This window comes from Sturnira hondurensis, unplaced genomic scaffold (assembly GCF_014824575.4).
Source record: "Sturnira hondurensis isolate 20B ecotype Veracruz unplaced genomic scaffold, ASM1482457v3 Scaffold0010128, whole genome shotgun sequence".
Classification (NCBI taxonomy): domain Eukaryota; kingdom Metazoa; phylum Chordata; class Mammalia; order Chiroptera; family Phyllostomidae; genus Sturnira; species Sturnira hondurensis.
Genome location: NW_028082759.1, coordinates 6,449,764 through 6,469,226, shown reverse-complemented (window position 1 = coordinate 6,469,226; position 19,463 = coordinate 6,449,764). Strand labels below are relative to the sequence as shown.

The window sequence follows — 19,463 nt, the reverse complement described above, 5'->3', positions numbered from 1 at the left end:
GACAGATGATCGTTTGAAAGGGTCAGCACTTAGACTGCTGTGAGGTCCAGAGTCCCTCACAGCAGTCTAAGAAGAAGTTTATGGTTTCAATTTTTAAGAGCACTCAAGTTTTAGATTACATTCTACAAATTTTGACATCTTTGAGATCAGTGTGTTGAATGTAGAAATTGCAAAATATTTTCCTGTCACCATGCTTTGGTTAAAATCGTCTCTGGCAACACCATGTTTATTCTCATCACCACTTGGGTGGGTGACTTATAAGGCTATGTTTCCATGCTAGACTTACTAGTCTGATGTTATCTTAAGGCAAAGATGAATTATTAGAAGGTTTCAAACCAGAAAAATGATATGATCCCGTTTGCATTTCAGAAATCATATTCTGGCTAGAGTGTAAAGAATGCATTAGGGAGAAGTAAAACCGATTAATATACCAAAGATTAAGAGTGAATGGAGAGTCACAAATAAAACTAAAAATAAATACATACATACATACATACATACATACATAAAGCAGAGAGGGGAGAAATATAAGAATGCTACCCCAAATGCCAAACATGGAGGGAGTGTCGTATTCCTAGAGGCCAGCCAAGATAAATGCCAGCTAAAGAATATTGACTGAATCTGGCAATTCAGTTAAAGTTGTTCATGGCTCTTAAAGAGAAGTTTCAGTGTAGTGGTTTTGTTATCCAGTTTACTGCAACGAGTTAAGGAAAAGAAGATGAGGAACTGGAGAAAACCAAGTGCAGACTACTTTTTCAAATGGTTTTCCAACAAAGAAATAAAGTACAGAGAAGGGTCAAAAAGAAAACATATTCAAGGAGGGAAAGAAGGAAACGGAAGAAAGAGGAAGAAAAAGATTGATTTTAACTGAAAATGCTGAGATAAAATAGATGAGAATGGTCCTTGAGCAGGTAGGTCTGCAGCCTTGAAATCCATAGCATACCTATATCACGTCTAGATTAGGAGGGAACTTTGTTTTTAAGATCAAAGAGATAAGAGTGAGAATGGATTTGGTGAAGTTTATAAATCTGGAGGATGAAAAGTAAGGGGCCTCATAATCTAGTGAGTAGTATCTTAAGTTTAAATTCCTGCTTCTCTTTACAGGATTTCCAATATATGGCCCACCACTCTGACTTTACTTCCTGTTACTACTGAACTTACATCTTCTGTTCCACATTTCAAGTATTTTGCTCTCTCCTGTGCATTGACCTTTTTACTTCAATTAGATTGTAAGCTCCTTAAAACCACTTTTGCCCTGAATTTCTGTGAAGGTTTACTACTGTGGGGAGCACATAATAAATTCCTATTGAAAACAGCCAGCCCTCTGCATCTGTGGGTGCTGCATCCGTGGACTCAATGGACCCTGACCTTGGAAGGAAAATATTTTTTATGTGTTATATTGTTGCTGACATGTACTATGTAGCTAGGCCTATGAAGGTTTTTTCTGTATTGAACATGTACAATTTTTTGTTATTATTACCTAAATGATACAATATAAAATCATTTACATAGCATTTACATTGTATGAGGTATTACAAGTACTTCATACTTCATAGAAGTATGCTAAAACTTCCTGTTTTAGCATACAGGAAGATGTGTGTAGGTTATATGCAAATACTAAGCCATTTCATATAAAGGCCTTGAGCATTCCTGGATTTGGTATCTGGGGGTGGGGGAGGGGTTGGGGGCTCCTGGAACCAATCCTCCTCTAGAGGACTGTAATTGATAAAATCTTCCGCACATTCCTTGACACATATGCTTGCTAAACTATGGTAACAATACTACTACTGGAAGGATTGACGCATTAAATTTAAGTTCCAATAGGAAACCATAAAATTCTGATCCCTACCTCAATCCCTAAGAACTTTTTGCTTGCTTTCCTTATGATCTTTTAGTGTAGTGGTCTTCCAAGTCAAGTCACCCATTTCCTGAAGCAGTGTCAACTACTAACTACAAGATAGACATCGCAGAGTGGCACATTCTGTCCACCATTACTGCTCTCTCGAATTTGAGGCTGCTTTAGAGAAAAAAACAATCGGAATAGTTGTGGTAATTTTTTTTTGAGATAAATGGTCAATGTGCTTGCTATCTATCAATTAATTTAACGTAATTTTAGTGAAGTTTACTAAAAGTGTCTGTTCAAGGCTTCCTCACTCTAGTTCCTGAAATACAGAGCCTCGCCCAATCACATCTTCGCTTCTAACAGAATTGTACCAGATTCAGTAACAGGACTGAGTCTAGCCATCTGATTTTGCGGTTTGAGTTGTACCCAAAGTTGCAGTGAAAAGGCGGAGTTTAGGGCCGCCTAAAGCCCTATCTGCAAAGATCCCGAGTCCGCCCCGCCCCCAGTGAGCGCGGCCGCGTCACGTGACGTCATACGCTCTCCCGGAAGTGCCGGTGTGTAAACGGTGGGGGCGTGTCTCTAGGTAACCCCGCGTGTAGTTGCTGGAGAAACGCGGGAATTGGGGCCCGGGCGCTGTTCTGTCCACTGCTAAGGTTGTTTTAGTTCCAGATCGAGCCGGAAGCCTATCCAAGGCCAAGAACTAGAGCCTGACCCTGTCTCTGGTGTGCCGCGATGGAAGTAGTGGAGGCCGCCGCTGCTCAGTTGGAGACCCTGAAATTCGGTGGCGCCGGCTTTGGGGTTGGCCCAAGGCAGGCAGTGCCGTCACCGGGCTCCGTACCTGTCCCAGAGACACCGCAGCCACCACAGTCGGATGAGGTGCCTCCAGACACTGGGCAGGACGCGGAGGCTCAGCTAGCCTGGGAGCAGCCGCCTGAACTCGCGCTGAGCACTGCCGTTGGCGGGAATCCCGCGCCGCAGTTGGGGCCAGACCCGCCGCCTGCAGCGACCTGCGTCACCGGCCCCAGCGCTGCAGAGTTGGTGCGGACCCCAGACTCCTTGGGGACCTCGGACTCGGATTCGGACTCGGACAGGTCGGGTGCCTGCGGGTCCCGAAGCTTCTTAAGTAATCTGCGGGAGGAGCCGGGCTTGGGGGCCGAGGCGGTGCCCGCCTGGGCCGGGGAGGCGAGGGAGGTCTCTAAAGCTCGCTGCGCACGTGTTGACTGGTAGCTCGGACCGCCCATTTCTCCACGTACGCTGCCTACCCTTAATCTCCTCCCTAAATTTCGTAGTCAAAAAGGTCCTGTGTATACATCGCAGCATTTCCAGTTAAAATATAGGAAGCCTAAGGATATTCGATTATTTTCATAATACTTAGTTTCTCTTCGTGGTTACGACTTTTGAGTTTTGTGTCAGATCTGACTTATTTTCTTATATAAAGTTTAGCCTGTGTTCTGGTTTTTGAATCAGATGAAGTGAGGATTAGTTAAAGGATTTTGTGTGTTTCCAAATTGGCTTTTGGCAACTTTGTTAATTCTTTTTTACAAAGATTTTATTAATTTATCTTTAGAGGGGAAGGGAAGGAGAGAGGGAGAGAAACATCAATGTATGGTTGCCTCTCGTGTGTCCGCTGTCCGGAACTGGCCTGCAACCCAGCTATGTGCCCTGACTGGGAATCGAACTGTGATGGCCTGGTTTGCAGGCCCGCGCTCAATCCACTGAACTACACCATCCAGGGCTGTTAATTCTTATAATGCTTGTGGGCAGCACGTGTTCATGAAAAATAGCAAGACATTGCTTTTTAGTATTACTGTATGCCCTGATTCAGTTTTGTAAAAGTCCCCCACCTCGCGCCTTTTAAATATGAAACCTCTGTGGTGGGAGAGGACTTAAGTATTTAGGATGTTCCTTGCCCACGCTGAACATTGTTTGTTTACAATTAGTATTTGAGTGCATTGTGTGCGATACTGAGCAGAGTTAGACATGGTCCTTGCTCTACTTTTCAGTGAGAGGGATGAAAAAGATGAGTAAACATACTAGTAAATAAATGGAGTTGGTGAGAGTTACCATGAAGGAACAAGTGAGCCACTGAGAACATAGTAGAGCCAACCCTGTTGGACACTGTGTCATGTTGAAGTTTAATTAATTCTAAGTGCTAGAGAAGCTTTTGGAAGATTTTAAGCACAGAAATGACATGCTCAGGTTACCATTATAATTAGCTTTGCTCTGCAGAGGAAGAATTGAACTGGTTCAAGAGTATAAGCAGAGAAGCAAGAATGGAAATAGTTGAAAGATGTCGCATAAGTTCATGATGTGACCATGTTTGGGTTGAATAGTTTGAAGTCACACTGATCGGGCTTGTTAATAGATGTGACAGTGAGCTAGACAAAGAGCCATCAACAGAGTGGGTTGTAGTGCTGTTCACTAAGAGCGGAGTTGGGAGTTGGACACCAATGGGAATGTTTAATTTGGACACTTAATAAGAGATTATTCTGACAGCAAATTGGAGATGTTAGGCAAGTGGTAGTTGTATAATGAGTTTAGAGTTTGGAGGACAGTTTTGAGCTGGAGGTGTACATTTGAGCACCATCATATTTCAAATAAAACTAACTTTTTGTAATGGATATTTTCAAACTTGGAAAAAGTAGAGAGATACAATGAATGAACATCTACTCATCACTGAATTTAGGAGTTTCCAATATTTTGCTAATTTTGTTTTAGTTAATATTTCTACCTTTTTAACCTGATAGCTTTAAAGCAAATCTCAGGCAGCTTGCCACCTTAGCTGTAAATTTTTTATTATGCAGTCCTTGATAAAATACTTTTTATATAACCATGTCATTATTAATCTTAGTAAAATTGATTAATTCCTTAATATCACCTAATGCTTGGTTTGTATTTGGATTTTTCTGATTGTCTGAAGGATGGCTTTTGATAGTTGGCTTGTTTGAATTAGAATTCAAACAAGTTTCAAAGTTTGATTTTTGGGTGTTAATGTCTTTTTAGTCTCTTTAAGTAAATGTTACATTTAAAGCCACCAAGAGTTAATGAATTGTTAGAAACTCTTAAGAAATATTGAGGGGGGGTGGAGAAGAATGAGGCCATAGCTGAGGATATTAAACAGGTACTACAGAATGTTGGGAATGCTGTTGGGAATGATCCAGGGCAGAGGGAGAGGTTCCCAACACAGCAATAGTAGGAAGGAGTTCAGTTGTGAATGGGGTGGGTTCCTTTGTCCAAGTGGTGAAATTGGCTTTCACCCATATCTCCCCCCCCCCCCAATAACAAGAGGAAAGACAGTACTAGTTAGAGCTAATCTGTTGGTTTCAAGTCCTTCATGATCCAGCTAGGGAGACATGTTTTGCAATGAATTGTGGTGTACTTTGGGACAGGCTCTAGTAGGCAGTTTGAAAAAAGTGCTGGGAGAGATAGGAAAGTGAGTAGGTAATTCTACTTTGGGTGGGTAGGGGGTAGCTCCTGAGGAGGTGAGATCTGAGTTGAGACTATAAAGAGAAGTAGAATTTCTGTACATTGAGTACATTCCAGTCAAAGGTAATAGCACAAAGGGAAGGTTGCACATGCTTCTTTGCTAGACGTAAGAGTGTTTGTGAGCGGCGATAAGAAATGGGATTGGGAAGTTTACCAGGAACCTGATTTTAAGGGGCCCTGAGATGTCAAACTTAAGGAGCATGGCCTTTACCTTGTCCGCGGTGTGGATTTGGGGGGGGGGGGCGGAAATTTAAGGTTTTTCTCTGTTTTAATATTTTTTGAATAAAAATTAGGAAGAATAGTCCAAACCCATAAAGCCATCACTTTAATTTAACAACTATATTAATATTTCAGAACTACTAGGTTCACGTGTTTATGTTATTTAGCCATTTTAAAGTCATTTACATGTGATATTTCATCCCTAAATATTTCAGCACACATTCTCTAAGGGGACGTTCTCTTACGTATTCATCATACTATTATCACATGGAACAAAATTAATAATTCCCTCATATCTAATATCTAGTCATGAATGATTATTTTTATTAAATTTATTGGGGTGACATTGGTTAATGATTATGTAGGCTTCGGGTGTACATTTCGGTGAGACATGATTGGTGTGTTGCATTTTGTGCCCAGCATACAAAGTCACATCATCTTCTTTGACCATATGTTTAAGGTCAAAGACCTTACTCTTTACGACTGCACACCCACCTTTCCTCTGGGACCGGCATACTGTTGTCTGTGTCAGTGAGTTTTTGTTAGTTTGTTTTTCTTGTTTGTTCATTTGTTGCTTTCAGTTTTAAACCCCACATATGAGTCAAATTATATTATTCTGAACTTTTTCTGTTTTACTTGTTTTGCTTACATGGCGTTATTTTATCTTTTTCATGTCTGAGTGTTATTCTCTTGTGTATGTGTACTTCAGGTTCATCCAATCATCTCTTGAAGGACACTGGTTGTTTCCATGTCTTGGCCACTGTGAATAATGTTGTAGGAGTGGTGTTTACTAATCTGAAGATAGAATTTTATCATTGAGAATGCAATAGCTCAGAATGATCCCTAGGATTCTGTCTGTAATGACTGGGTTAAAGACCTAAGTGATGAATAAAATAGAAGCTTAAGGAGAGAAGCGATTCAGTAAGGAGAATGCCCCTTTTCTCCCTTTTAACTTGCTAGTGTGAGGTACGTGTAGGTCATTCATACCGAGGTAGTCAATGTGCAGCCGGAGATTAGGGATGGGGCTTAGAGATATCAGTGCGGAAAATGTGGGAATTATCTACACATGGATGAGGAGTAAAAGCACTGGAGTGCAAGAGGTTATCCATGGGAAGAGCACAGAGAGAGAGTAAGGCTTGGACTGGCAGAAGCAGCATCTGAAAGGGACTGAAGTGGGTAGCCAGCAAACAACATTCGCACTCAGGGAAGAGTTACCCGTATTGTAATAGGAATAGGTGCTAAAGTCAAGGGCTGAGGGAACTTTCAGAGAAGAGAATGGTAAACATGGAAACTTTTGAGTGTCCAAGTTGTGTGAAGACAGAAGAAACTATTGGCAAGGGGGTGATCTGGTCATCGGTGACCACTAAAGGATGGGAATTGCCCAGAGCTTTTCTGTCAGTGATTTGTCACATTCTTAATTACATTAAGAGACATGTACAATGTGTGAGACTCTTATAATAAGTGGGCTGCAGTTGTAACAGGTTTCGAAAATGTTATCAGTTGATTAAGGGCTGCTTTCCAAATTCCAGAGTCAACTCCAGAATGCTAGCTTTTGAATTATATCAGCAAGAGTAAATATGTGGTAAAGTAGATCCTTCCTAGTTGAATAAATACATGTTAATACCATCATATTACTGCTTTACTAAGTTTTCGACTTCTTTCCTACAGTGAAACAGATTCAGATAGTTCAAGCTCTTCCTCTTCCTCATCGTCTTCTTCATCTTCCTCTCGAGTATCACTTCCTCCAGTGCTGTCCGATGGAGATGACAATTCACAAGTTGACAAGGAAAATACGAATTTTCCTGTTATTAAAACAAAAGATGAATTACTTCTTAATGTAAGTACCTTAGATTTGTTGTTAACCCTGATTTGGATGTTCTAAAATATATTGTGCCAATACTGATTTCAGTTATCCTGTATCTGATTCATAAATTTGAAGACTTCTCAGTTATATTGGGCATACTTTTACCATGCCTTACCTTCCTTAATTAAGTAAAAGAAAGGACTGTTCAGAGGATAGGTCTGGGTAGTTTCTAAGGTTGCTTCTAACTCTAACATTTGGTAATTGTTCTTTCTGGGATGTCAATTTAAGTTTGCTATTTTCTGTTTTTGTTTTTTTTCCATTTTCCCTAGAAGATGTTTCTTACGTAGATTTGCAACCTCACTTTTTAAAAATGTGGTCCTTAAGACAGAACAGTTTGCTCCATTTCAATTAAACTAATTTTTTTAAAATTGATTGCACTAAGAAATATAGAAAGTGAAATTAAATGGGTTGAGCTTATTAGGAATTCTCATGGAATTTTAGGATTGTTTCTCTTAAGGTATAAAAATCATCAAATAAATGACCACAGCATTTTTGTATATATATGAATATTACCTTTTTTTACCAGATCTGTAACTGTTACCTTGGGACTCCCTTGAAATTTACTGCAAAATCCTAGTCTATTTGTTACTTTTCTGGATAGAGAACCCATATTTTCTTTATTTTTTTCAAAAAACAAAACTTTTTTGGAGAGAGGGGAAGGGAGGGAGAGAGGGAGAAAAACATTGATGTGAAAAACATGAATCCTAGCCACCCGAGTGGGACTGAACCCGCAACCTAGGCATGCGCCCTGACTCCAATGAACCAGCGACCTCTCCCTTTGTGGGATGACACCCAACCAACCGAGCCAGAGTATCTTTAGGACTCTGTTGTTCAGTAGGTGTTTCTCTTTTGGGGCTGGCAGTTGGGCCACTGATTCTCCTGTATGAAAGTCATAGGAAGGACTTTTACTGTTTTAGCTGGGACCTGGTACACAGCCCTGGACAAATTATTGAGGCTCGTGGAATGGGTATTCGGATTGCTTAGGCATGAGTCACATAGTCACTCATTTGCGTGGGAGAGTATGTAGGAAAGTGATGCTTGAGAGAAAGAAAGCATGTGGGTGAGTGTGCGGGTGGGAGCGCCTAAGAGCAGTTGACAGAGAGGAAGTGGGAATGTGCATGTTTGGAGGAGGGTGGCGGTTGGAAGGCTGGCATCCACCCCATGCAGACTGCAAGGAGTGGGTTCTCCATCACTGGACGGGAAGCTTACATCCCTTTCAGGAGGAGGTAGTAGTTGTTATCTCTGTATCTGGGAAAAGGGGAAGACTCGGAAGAAGTTATCACATGTGACTTAGGTTGCAGTCTTGTGGTTGTGAACAACAGAGACTCAAATTACTTAAAAGGTAGATTTGCTCTGAACTTGTGTAGGAAAGCCATTAAGAATGAAGGCAGCTGTGGAAGATGGCCATGCCGTGTCTTTCATATGCCTCTTGAACGTTCTCATAGTTCTCTGAGTGTCATTTTATCTTTTCTTTACTGACTGACTCTCTCTGCTTACCTGTAGATTCATCTTTTTCATTCTAGATTGTATATGGATTTCAGTGTCCTTGGGTCTCCATACAGTGTCTCCCACTTTCAGCTTCCTATGAACTGGTGGATTAGATTTATACTTACTGGAACACTTTTGGGATACTCTTACCACTTAGAAAGTGTTCCCTCTTTTTGTTACAGCTCTAGCTGGTGTGGTGTGTGCCGTATCACTCAAGTGTCTGGGTATAGTAAACACCAGGTAGAATTAGTGGTAATAAAATATATTTTCTGAAGAAAATTAATGAAATATTCTATCCATGTTGTCTTTGCTTAAAGGTCAGCACAGACTACAATGGGCCAAGCAGTTAGAATTTCTGCTGGATTTTAGAGCTCTCTAGAACACACACACACGCCCAGTTTTACTCAGTTTTATGACCTCTTTATAAAGCGCCTCATTCTAGGCAGGGGTCTGTTGTCACTGAGGCAGGCTGAGCTTGATTTTTACCACCATTTAGTCTGGTTTTCAAGCAGGAATGTTACCTTGTTGGATGTAGCCTATTAAATCTTTGCTGTGATTTAACTACTAATTCTTGCAGATCTGTAAGTATAAGCGTATGGAAGTATATGGTTGAAGTAAGATCGAGACTGTTCATTTAGAATTAAACCTTAGGTAGTTGTAACAGTCCCCTGACAAAATTTGGTTATAACTTGAATGAAAAGCAGGGGTCAGAGGAAGAGGAAAAAACGGATTAGTCAGCTATAGAGGCAATGGGAAGGAGGAATCTTAATCGACTCTTTTTATAATGCCATAATTACATAATGTGTGACATTAAATAAAACCAAGTGGAGTTACTCTTTTAAGCATAAACCCTTCTTTAATGCTGAGGAGATTTATATATATAACCTACACACTAAATGTAAAGCAATATATACAGTATGGCCTTGGAACTACATTCAGCCACATAGAGTTTATTTTGTGTTTCCATGAGTTGGAAAATTAGAGTTTTCTTGAAAAATATTCTCAGCAGTTTATGCCTTGAACTCCTCATTCAGATGAATCACATACAATTAAAAATTTAGAATCATAAACACATTTATGGGATTGTGACATTTCAAAGCCTTAATCAGAAATGAATTTTAGCCCTGGCTGGTGTAGCTCAGTGGATTAAGCGCAGGCCTGCGAACCAGAGTTTGTGGTTCGATTCCCAGTCAGGGCACATGCCTAGGTTGCAGGCCAGTTCCCAGCGGGGGACACACAAGAGGCAACCATACATTGATATTTCTCTCCTTCTCTCCTTCCCTTCCCCTCTAAAGATAAATAAATAAAATCTTTAAAAAAAAGAAATGAATTTTATAAATTAGTGGCTATTGTTTTTTTCTTCTGAAAACCTGAAAGATTTTACGTAACATTTTAAACTTTTGATTTTAATATTGCAATAAAGGTAATAATGTATTTATTATTTATACATAAAATATAGCATGACCAAGGAAAAAAGTTAATGATTATAGGCAATTCTTGGTAAATTTGCCTTCATGATTTGGAGACTGCCTATATTACATTTGAGAACAAGCGTACATTACCTTTGGCTTAAATACACTGTAGTCTCTTTCTGATTCTGGCAGTGCAGGCCCGTGTCCTGAAACATCTTGACGTGAGGATAGGGCACTGTCTGGCCAGAAGATGGCCGCCAGGAGTTATAGTGGGTTATTTTATACCTTTTGATCTCCCACTGTCAGTTAAATTGCACCTTGGTCTACACTTAATATTTGTTGACTGAATTTTTGTTGACTGAACAAAATTTGTTGTTTTCTTTTTTTTTTTTAAAGATTTTATTCATTTATCTTTAGAGGGGAAGGAAAGGAGAGAGAGAGAGAAATATCAATGTATGGTTGTCTCTCGTGCGTCCCCTGCCAGGAACCGGGAACTGGCCTGCAACCCGGGTATGTGCCCCGACTGGGAATCGAACCGCGATCGTGTGGTTCGCAGGCCCGCGCTCAATCCACTGAGCTACACCAGCCAGGGCCAAAATTTGTTGTTTTCAAGGCCTAATTTGGTTATAAGTTTTGTCCTAAATGCAGGCTTCTTTTGACTTCAGCTTTTTATGACTATATGGAATTATTAATATTTGGAGCTCTTTACAAATATATTTTAAAAGATATTAATATTGTATGTTTCACTGTACAAAATTATTTCAATAAAGCTTATATTAAGTGGCAATGATCCCTTAAACTTCAAATAAAAACTTTTATTCAGTGGAGTATCCGTATGTGCCGTGTATACACACATAGTATGACTGTTATGTAGAGATCATTTATTAGATTCCCCCATTCCCAGTAGATTTTATTGTTTTTTTTTTTAAGATTTTATTTATTTTTAGAGGAGAAGGGAAGGAGCGAGGGAAAGAAATATCAATATATGGTTGCCTTTTATGTGTCCCTTGCCGGGAATTGGCCTGCAACCCAGGCATGTGCCCTGACTGAGAATCGAACCACGATACTCTGGTTCGCCTGCCCGTACTCAATCCACTGAGCTACACCAGCCAGGGCTATTGTTTTTTTTTGTTGTTGTTGTTGTTTTTTAAGATTTTTCTTATTTTCAGAGAGACAGAAAGGGAAGGAGAAAGAGAGGGAGAGAAACATCAATCCGTTGCCTCTCCTTTGCTCTCCAACCCCAACTGGAATGAAACCCACAACCCAGGCATGTGACCTGACCAGGAATCAAATCATTGACCTTTTGCTTTGTGGGACAACACGTAGTCAACTGAGCCACACTGGTCATGGCAATATGAATGAGCTCTTACTGCTTTAGAGGATAAAGACAAATGTTTGTCAGCGAGGAGTTTAGCTAGAGAGTGAACATGCACGCTTATGCTGAAGGCAACACCAGAGAGAGAATGATTGCATGTCAGGTGAATGCCATGAGACAAAAGAACCCACGAGTCAAAGGGGTGTTACCTTGCATGGCAGTGGTCGAGGGAGGCTCGTGGCTTGAACTTAGATTGAAAAATGGACAGGATATATTGATGCTGGATGGGTGACAGGTGGAGAGAATATGACCTTTGCCAGTGAAAGGACCAGGTCTGCTGCTTCCCGTGAAGTCCCAGTGTCGGTTACCTAGTAGAGGCTCAGGAAACGTTATTCGTTCATTGTCATGCCTACAACTGTCAGTTGTAAAATGTACACTTTTTTACCTTTTGACGTTCCTGGAAAGTTGGGACTAATTGATGACATTTTTACAATTATTTGTATGCTTTTATCTTTAGGGTGTATAAAATTGGTCTTAAATTTGATGAAACGTGGTCTGCTCTGTTAACATAAAAGATAATTATAGAATTCATCGTTAAAGGTTTCTTATTGAGATGGATTGTAATTGTATTTTACTTTTATATTTGACTCAACTTTTGAAGATATTCTTACGAGCTTTTTTCCTGTGACAGTAATTTTAGAGAAAAACAGGATGAGAACATGGTATTTATTTTGAAAAGGAAAATATAAAGATACTACAAAGCAGTGTTGAATTTTATTTTTTAGGTGAAAATTTGTCATGGGCTAGTCTGAATCAGAGTTTAGTATCATATACAGTAGGGTAATTACAAAAACCAAAAGGTTGCAGGTTCAGTTCCCGGTCAGGGCACCTACTTACATTGTGGGTTTGATTCCTGGTTGTTGGGTTGCGAACAAGAAGTAACTGATCACTGTTTCTCACTCGCATGGATGTTTCCTGCTCCTTCCCCTCTCCTTCCCTCCCTCCCTCCCTCCTTCCCTTCTTCCCTTTCTCCTTTTCTCTAAAATCAGTAAACATATCCTTGGGTGAGGACTAAAAAAAATACTTCATAGTCGTATGGTGTATGCTGTTATAATGTGTTCTTAAAATTATGCCTTTATTAATGACCAAAAATAGATGGGTGCTGTTCAGACCCAGTTATGTTTTGTGGTGAGAGCCCTCGGATGACCGAGGGCTTCCTGGAGGATGGAAGCAGTGCTGTCCAGGAGGGCTTCCTGCAGTGATGGAAATGGTTCTGTATCCCATCTGTCTTCACATGTTCTTAAACCTTTGAGTTTAAGCTGTTGAGCACTTGAAATATGGCTAGTGTGATTGAGGGCTGCATTTAAATTTTTTTTTAATTTCAATTAATTTAAATAAACAAATCCAGTGTCTCACTGGATAAACAGAATAAGATGAGTCTTTCCCACCCGCTCATCCATCTTTCCAGGAGGGTGGTGGGATAATCCAGTCTCATATTTTAAACTTCCTAGCCTGTGGCAGATAGTCGTCTTCTGTTATCTTCATTGTGTTCGGTTTTTGTTTATTATGTGATGAAGGAGCTCTTTCTATCCCAGGTTTCGCTCATCACCTCTACCTTTAATTTTTTAGTTCATCAGTGTATGCTTTATTTCTGATTCTTTAAATTCTCTGTGTATTGTCAAAGTAGTAATGTTCTTGCCATATTTTTTCCTTATTGGAGTGTATCTGTCTTTGTGTTTCTCCTCTTTTCTGTCACACGCACACCTTTCCCCACTTACAGAAAATCAAAGTGATTGATTTTCTGTTTCCTTAAAGAAGATTATGAGTCCTTGTGGGACTGAGGAGATTTGTGTATCTTACCCGGGGCAGCTGCTGTGTTATCAGGGAGCCAGGGGTTAATCTAATAATTACAATAATGTTTGTTGCTGCAAACCTGAGTATCGACTTATCAGTCCTGAGCAGTGAAGCTAACTTCAAAGCCTGCCTTTTTAACTTTATTTTTGATAAGGTTTGGTTGAAATTCTTTTTATTCCTTGAGAATTTTCCTTTGAATTCTAAGAATTGTATTTTCGATGTATAGTTTTTGCTCTGACTGAAAGAGACTGACCTCTTTTGAGATTTTTGTTTAGCATGTACTGATGAGATAAGTCAATTCATTTAGTAAATATATATTAAGAGCCTTTTATATGCCAGTCAGAGACTGGCCAGGTTCAAGTTCTTGTTGGATATATTGTCTAGTTAGGAAAACAGACTTTAAGAAATAATCAAATAGGATGTTAGACAGTAATGTGTTTACAGGAAAGAAAAGCAGCAGGACATTCTGATAGAGGGACTAGTTTATTGGTGGTATAGTACTTCGATTTAGCAATTTGGGAAGAGGGGGTGACATTTGGCATCCAAACATCAGTACAGGATCTCTTATTGCCCATTCTGATACGGCAAATCCAAGGAACTTCCCCTTTGAGCCTTATAAAGTTCTCCCTTTTTGAGTCTGCCGAAAGTCTTTATGGAAAGCACATCACTTGGGTGAATTCTTATTGGAGTTTGCGATATTTCTCCCTTTCTGTCCTTTTCTAGCATGCTCATTTAAGAGAAACCTGTATCTTTTCTCCCTTGGTCAGTCCCAAAATGCCTGCCATTTTCAAAGCAAATAGGCCTACACTGCTTGATTTAACTGGACTTGGAAGGGCAAACTCTGTAGCGGGCTCTCAGCCTGGGATTGTACAGGCTTGGCCTCACTTACTGGTCCCAGTTATGTCTTATGTGCTGTATGTACAGTATTTGGTTCTGTAGGTGGCTTTGTGTTGTGCAGGTACTTGGGATAGAAGTTTTACGCACAGCACTTTTACAGGCAGGTCTGTAAGTGTTAAGAGGCAACTTAATGCCTTCATTGGCTTTTTTCAGGAAGTGCTCAGGGAATGGTATATACTGTGTGAGCAAGGTACTGGGATCTCTGAACTGGATTGAGAACATGGTGGTGATGGCAGACAGCAGTGTCTGTGGCTGTTTCTTCCCCTAAGTTTGGTTCTGCATGAGATTAGTGATCTTCCCCATTTATAGGCAGAACTTTTATTTCTGTTCATGCATAGGACAAACTAGGGTAGCAACGGGAGTTAAGGGGGCCTGTTAGATTGTTTTTGACCAGTGTCACTCTCGGCCCACTACAGATACCCTGGATTTGTGCATCTTGCCATGTCTTCCTCATGCTGTATGGCCCATAGCGTACATAGTGAGAGCAGGGACGTCCTCGGTCCTTAGACTGACCTGCTCAACTTAGAGTAAATTATGATGATCTCAAAAGGTGATAAAAAGGCATTTGTTAAAGTTCACAGTCATGTCTAATTTTAAAAAACTAGTTGGTAAGATAGGAGTAGATGGATACTTTCTTTATCTTACTAGAAATTCCAATCAAAATGCCTTATGCTAACATTTGAGACGTTCCTAATAAAGAGTCAGACTTCACAGTTGCTTGACATTTGACATTCTGGAAGTACCAACCAATATTGAAAAGTGAAAAATATGATGTACTAATCCTGAAAAGAGGGAAGAGTAGTTGTATTTTTAAAATGCAGTAATATAATAGATACACAAGAAAATCACTAGACAGAAATTTCAACATATTTTCTGGTTTTTAAACAGCACTCTATAAAGAATCCATTTATAATAGCAGTAAAAATATTGAATAATTAGTAATTTATAATAGCAAATAGTGTACAAAATGGCTTTGAATAACTTAAGGACTCTCTAGTACCTGTAAGACAACTGTAATTAAATATGATTTTCATCAATACTAACAATACTAAAATAACAAACTGTATTAAAGTTTATCTAGTGAAATAAATGTGTGCAAAAAGTTCCAAGAGGTAAAATGCTGATGTAGAGTGTATAGGGATACTAGGTCCTGTTTCCAAACATGAAAACATACTATGAAAGGCATGGTTGTTAAAATCGTTTAGTTCTGACACTGACAGTGATCAGGAGAACCAAATGGTGATTTCATCAAAAATGTGTAAGTACATTTAGTATGTGCTAAAATTTGTTTCTCAAATTAGTAGGGGAAACTGAGTTATTCTGCAATGTGCGGGAATACCTGGCTAGTAATTTGGATATAATAAATCCAGTCTCTACCTTGCTTTTATATAAGAATAAGATCTCAAGTGGACCAAATAAGCAAATATTAAAAATGAAATTAGAAACGTGATGAAAACATCAGTGAACTTTAGAAATTAATTTGATCAAGGATAGGTCTTTCTAAATGTGATTGACACAAGTCTCAAAAGCAAAGCAAAAGAAGAGATTGATACATTTGATTTCATAAAAATTAAAATATCGAAGTTCATTAAACAGCAAATGCTAAAAATATGCTAGGAGTAAGGGAGTGGGTATTTGCTACCTATTTGATAAAGAGCAAATGTTCATCAAAATCTAGAGTTCTTTTACAAATTAATAAAAAGATAAAGACAAATGTGTAAAATATACAAACAATCCATAGATATGTAAAAATAGCCAGGAAACACACAAGGATGTTCCATCTTCCTGATTAATGAAAAAATTCAAATCAAAGCCAGATACTGTTTTGGATCTATTGTTTGTGGAAGTGTAAACTGATGTATTCTTTTTGGAAGCAAAATTTGCAAGTATCTGTCAAAATTAAAAATGCTTCTGTTTTGGATCTAGCAGTTAACACTTAGAAGAATTTATGGTAGGGGTTACTCACAGATATACGTGAAAGAATGTTCATTGTTTCATTGTGTGTTGTAAAAATTTGAAAAAGGGAGATAAATGTTTCATCAAGTGACAGGTGTACCAAATTATCGTATATTTATATAGTAGAATGCCATAAAAGTATTTAAATAAAATTAGATATTTATTTATGTTTTGGTGTAGAAGAATGTTCAAGATGTGATAGGTAAGATAGTTTATATCACAATGTCTCTATTTTATATAAGTGAAACATTTTAAAGTTAGTAATGTGAAGGTTATATCCGCACAGTAGATATATTTGAAAGACTTGAGCAACGGCTGTCTGTGGAGAGGAACTGGGAGGTTAGAAGGACTAGGGCAGAGGGATTTCTGCTTTTTACTTTGCATCCCTCTGTATTGCTTGAGGTGGTCCTTTCATTAAAAACAGAAATTTGTATTGTGTTGTGCTGTAAAGTTTTTAAAAACCAAAGCAGTATCAGTTTAGAATTATGCCAAAACGTAATGATATTGCATGGGATTTTATTCTTCCTAATGGAAAATACAGAACAAGGATCCTTTCATTTTGTGGTCGAATAACAGTTATTTAGTATTTGAGAATAACACTGATGGCGTGCCCTAAGTGTTAAGGGCTTGTGGTCTGCATCCCNTTGCTTGAGGTGGTCCTTTCATTAAAAACAGAAATTTGTATTAGCGTTGTGCTGTAAAGTTTTTAAAAACCAAAGCAGTATCAGTTTAGAATTATGCCAAAACGTAATGATATTGCATGGGATTTTATTCCTCCTAATGGAAAATAAAGAACAAGGATCCTTTCATTTTGTGGTCGAATAACAGTTATTTAGTATTTGAGAATAACACTGATGGCGTGCCCTAAGTGTTAAGGGCTTGTGGTCTGCATCCCTGTCCGGTGTGGAGGTTTTATAAAAGATGTAACAGCACTTCCTCTTTCAGAGACTTCCCCACCCTATATTCTGCCACCGCACTCCGGACTTGATTTGACCAGTAGGCTTCATCACAGTCTAAAAGCAGTGCAAGTTTTGCCTCTAGGTCTTGCTGTGATTTTGATGGGCAACGGAGCAGAGTTTCTCACTAAATTTCTGCACTAGAAATACCATCGGTCCGTTGTAAGAGGTGCTGTTCCCTGCACCGGAATCGGTGTAGGGGACCCACACCACAATTGCCCTCCACAATATTGTTAGAGCCCTCCTGTCTGCAGTCCCTCCACATTAGAGTTCTCCGGTCTTGTATTTAACAGGGTGTGGAGTTTCTTTAGCTAAGAACTTGTTAAACAAGGCTATTCCAAATCATGGTCTTGCCAAGAAAATGCTCTCCATGTTTAATTTGGTAAAATGACAAGTGGTTGTCCTCTTTCCGAAGTACAGGAAAATTCAGATATGTAAGTGACAGTCGTTTCTTCCACAACTATACAGAGGTAAGTCTTCAGCATTGAGTGAGTTGAAACCCTTAGTATGGCTTGTTATCAGTAATCCTTGATGAGAAAATACCATCTCCTAGAAGGAAGTTATACTTGAACACTGTGTAAGTGATTTGTTAAAAACCTTTTTGGAGTTCTGGTAGAGGGAAATCATTACCTATGATGCATTTGTCTACGAAAGTCTGTTATTTAGGTGTGTTTTTCAACATTTCCCCCAGAAGTTATCTTCTCCCAAACTAACTCCTAACATGCCATTAATAGGATCTTTGCAGTTTTAAGCCTTAGGTTAAAACTTTTGAGATTAATTGTGATCTTTCGGCAAAGATCAAGAATTGAAAGAAAGCTCTGTTTATTTAATTTAAAGCCTAATACCAGCTTTATTCTTAGATTTCTTTTTAACCTTACAGCTACTTCAATGTCTAGTTTCTATAGCAACTGAGATAGATAGGTGCCGGGTCAGAAAAGAGAGATCTTTTGATGTAAAGAAATTTGGTTTGTAACCTACAGGGGGAAGATAACAGGCGAGACCCTCACAGCCTTTTCTGGGCGGATGCCTACATTCTGTTCCCAGGAATTCTGTATTTTCCTCTGGAGAGTCCAGGCATTTATCTCTTTTCTCGCGGAACCTCAGAAAAGACTGCTGCATCTCTGCCCAACAACTTGATCACAGTCAATTTCACTGATTAATCAAATTAAGGCAGTTAAGAGAGAGAACTCTTCTGTGGAAAAACTGAAATGACCAGGGGAATTATTGTTTTTCAAATGGAATGCCTCTGAGAATTATGTGAATTGTCTGTTCTCTTAACCTTGGATTCTATAACAGTGACTTTCCTTTTTAATTGTTCTCTTGTTCAAGTGCAATTGGAAAAATTTCGAATGCTACTTTTTTCTACATCCTCAGTTCATCTGGATTAGGTGTGGACACTAGACCTCTGATATCACTTAGATGGGGAGAGGGCGGAGGTGGGAGAAGTACTGCCAGACACAAACAATACGAGATCAAGGAGGTGGTACAAGTACTTAGTGTTAGATCTTCAATGATGCCTGTAGGACTTTAAATAGAAACTAATTCCCCTTTTTAAAAAAGTTGTTGATGCTGAGGAAGATTAATGCTTTTTTATATTATAGGAACTACCTTCAGTTGAAGAACTCACTATTATTCTGCCTGAAGATACCGAATTAAAGCCTCTTGGGATAGTTTCAAGCATTATTGAACAACTAGGTATGTAAGTAATTTTAATGAAAAGGATTTTATATATATATATATATATATATACCCAAACAGTGCTCTAATAATCAAATCAGAGATTTATGATTAGTGAATTTTGAACAGAGAAATTCAGTTTTACTTATGTAAGTAATCCAGAAATACATTTCTTCCACCCAAGTCCTAAGTCTAACCAGATTAGCTTCCCGACCCTGCTTAGCTCCCAAGATCAGACAAGATCAGGCATGTTCCACAGTGTGGCTGCAGACCATAAATACATTTTCTTTGTGAAAATTTAAAGACTCCTTTTACTGACATAGTTTTCCAGAATTTTCTTGGATGTGTGATACTCATTTTCTGTTGCTATTAAATTACTGATAATTTTGTGACTTAAAACAATACAATAGACTTGTATTTAAGAGTTTGGGGCCAGCAATCGGATATGGGTCTCACTGAGTTAGAATCGAGGGGTCCGTCATGACTGAGTCGTTTT

General features: G+C 39.0%; 1 protein-coding gene across 1 annotated transcript in view; it reads left to right on the top strand.

Moving 5' to 3' along the window:
• The first annotated feature begins 2,390 nt into the window (after positions 1-2,390).
• NAF1 (nuclear assembly factor 1 ribonucleoprotein) overlaps positions 2,391-19,463 on the top strand; it is a 38,071-nt gene continuing 20,998 nt past the window's right edge. The window contains exons 1-3 of the mRNA XM_037058319.1: positions 2,391-2,934; positions 7,217-7,385; positions 18,892-18,985. Coding sequence (XP_036914214.1) covers positions 2,576-2,934; positions 7,217-7,385; positions 18,892-18,985 — 622 coding nt within the window. The 5' untranslated portion in view covers positions 2,391-2,575. The remainder of the gene's footprint in view (positions 2,935-7,216; positions 7,386-18,891; positions 18,986-19,463) is intronic.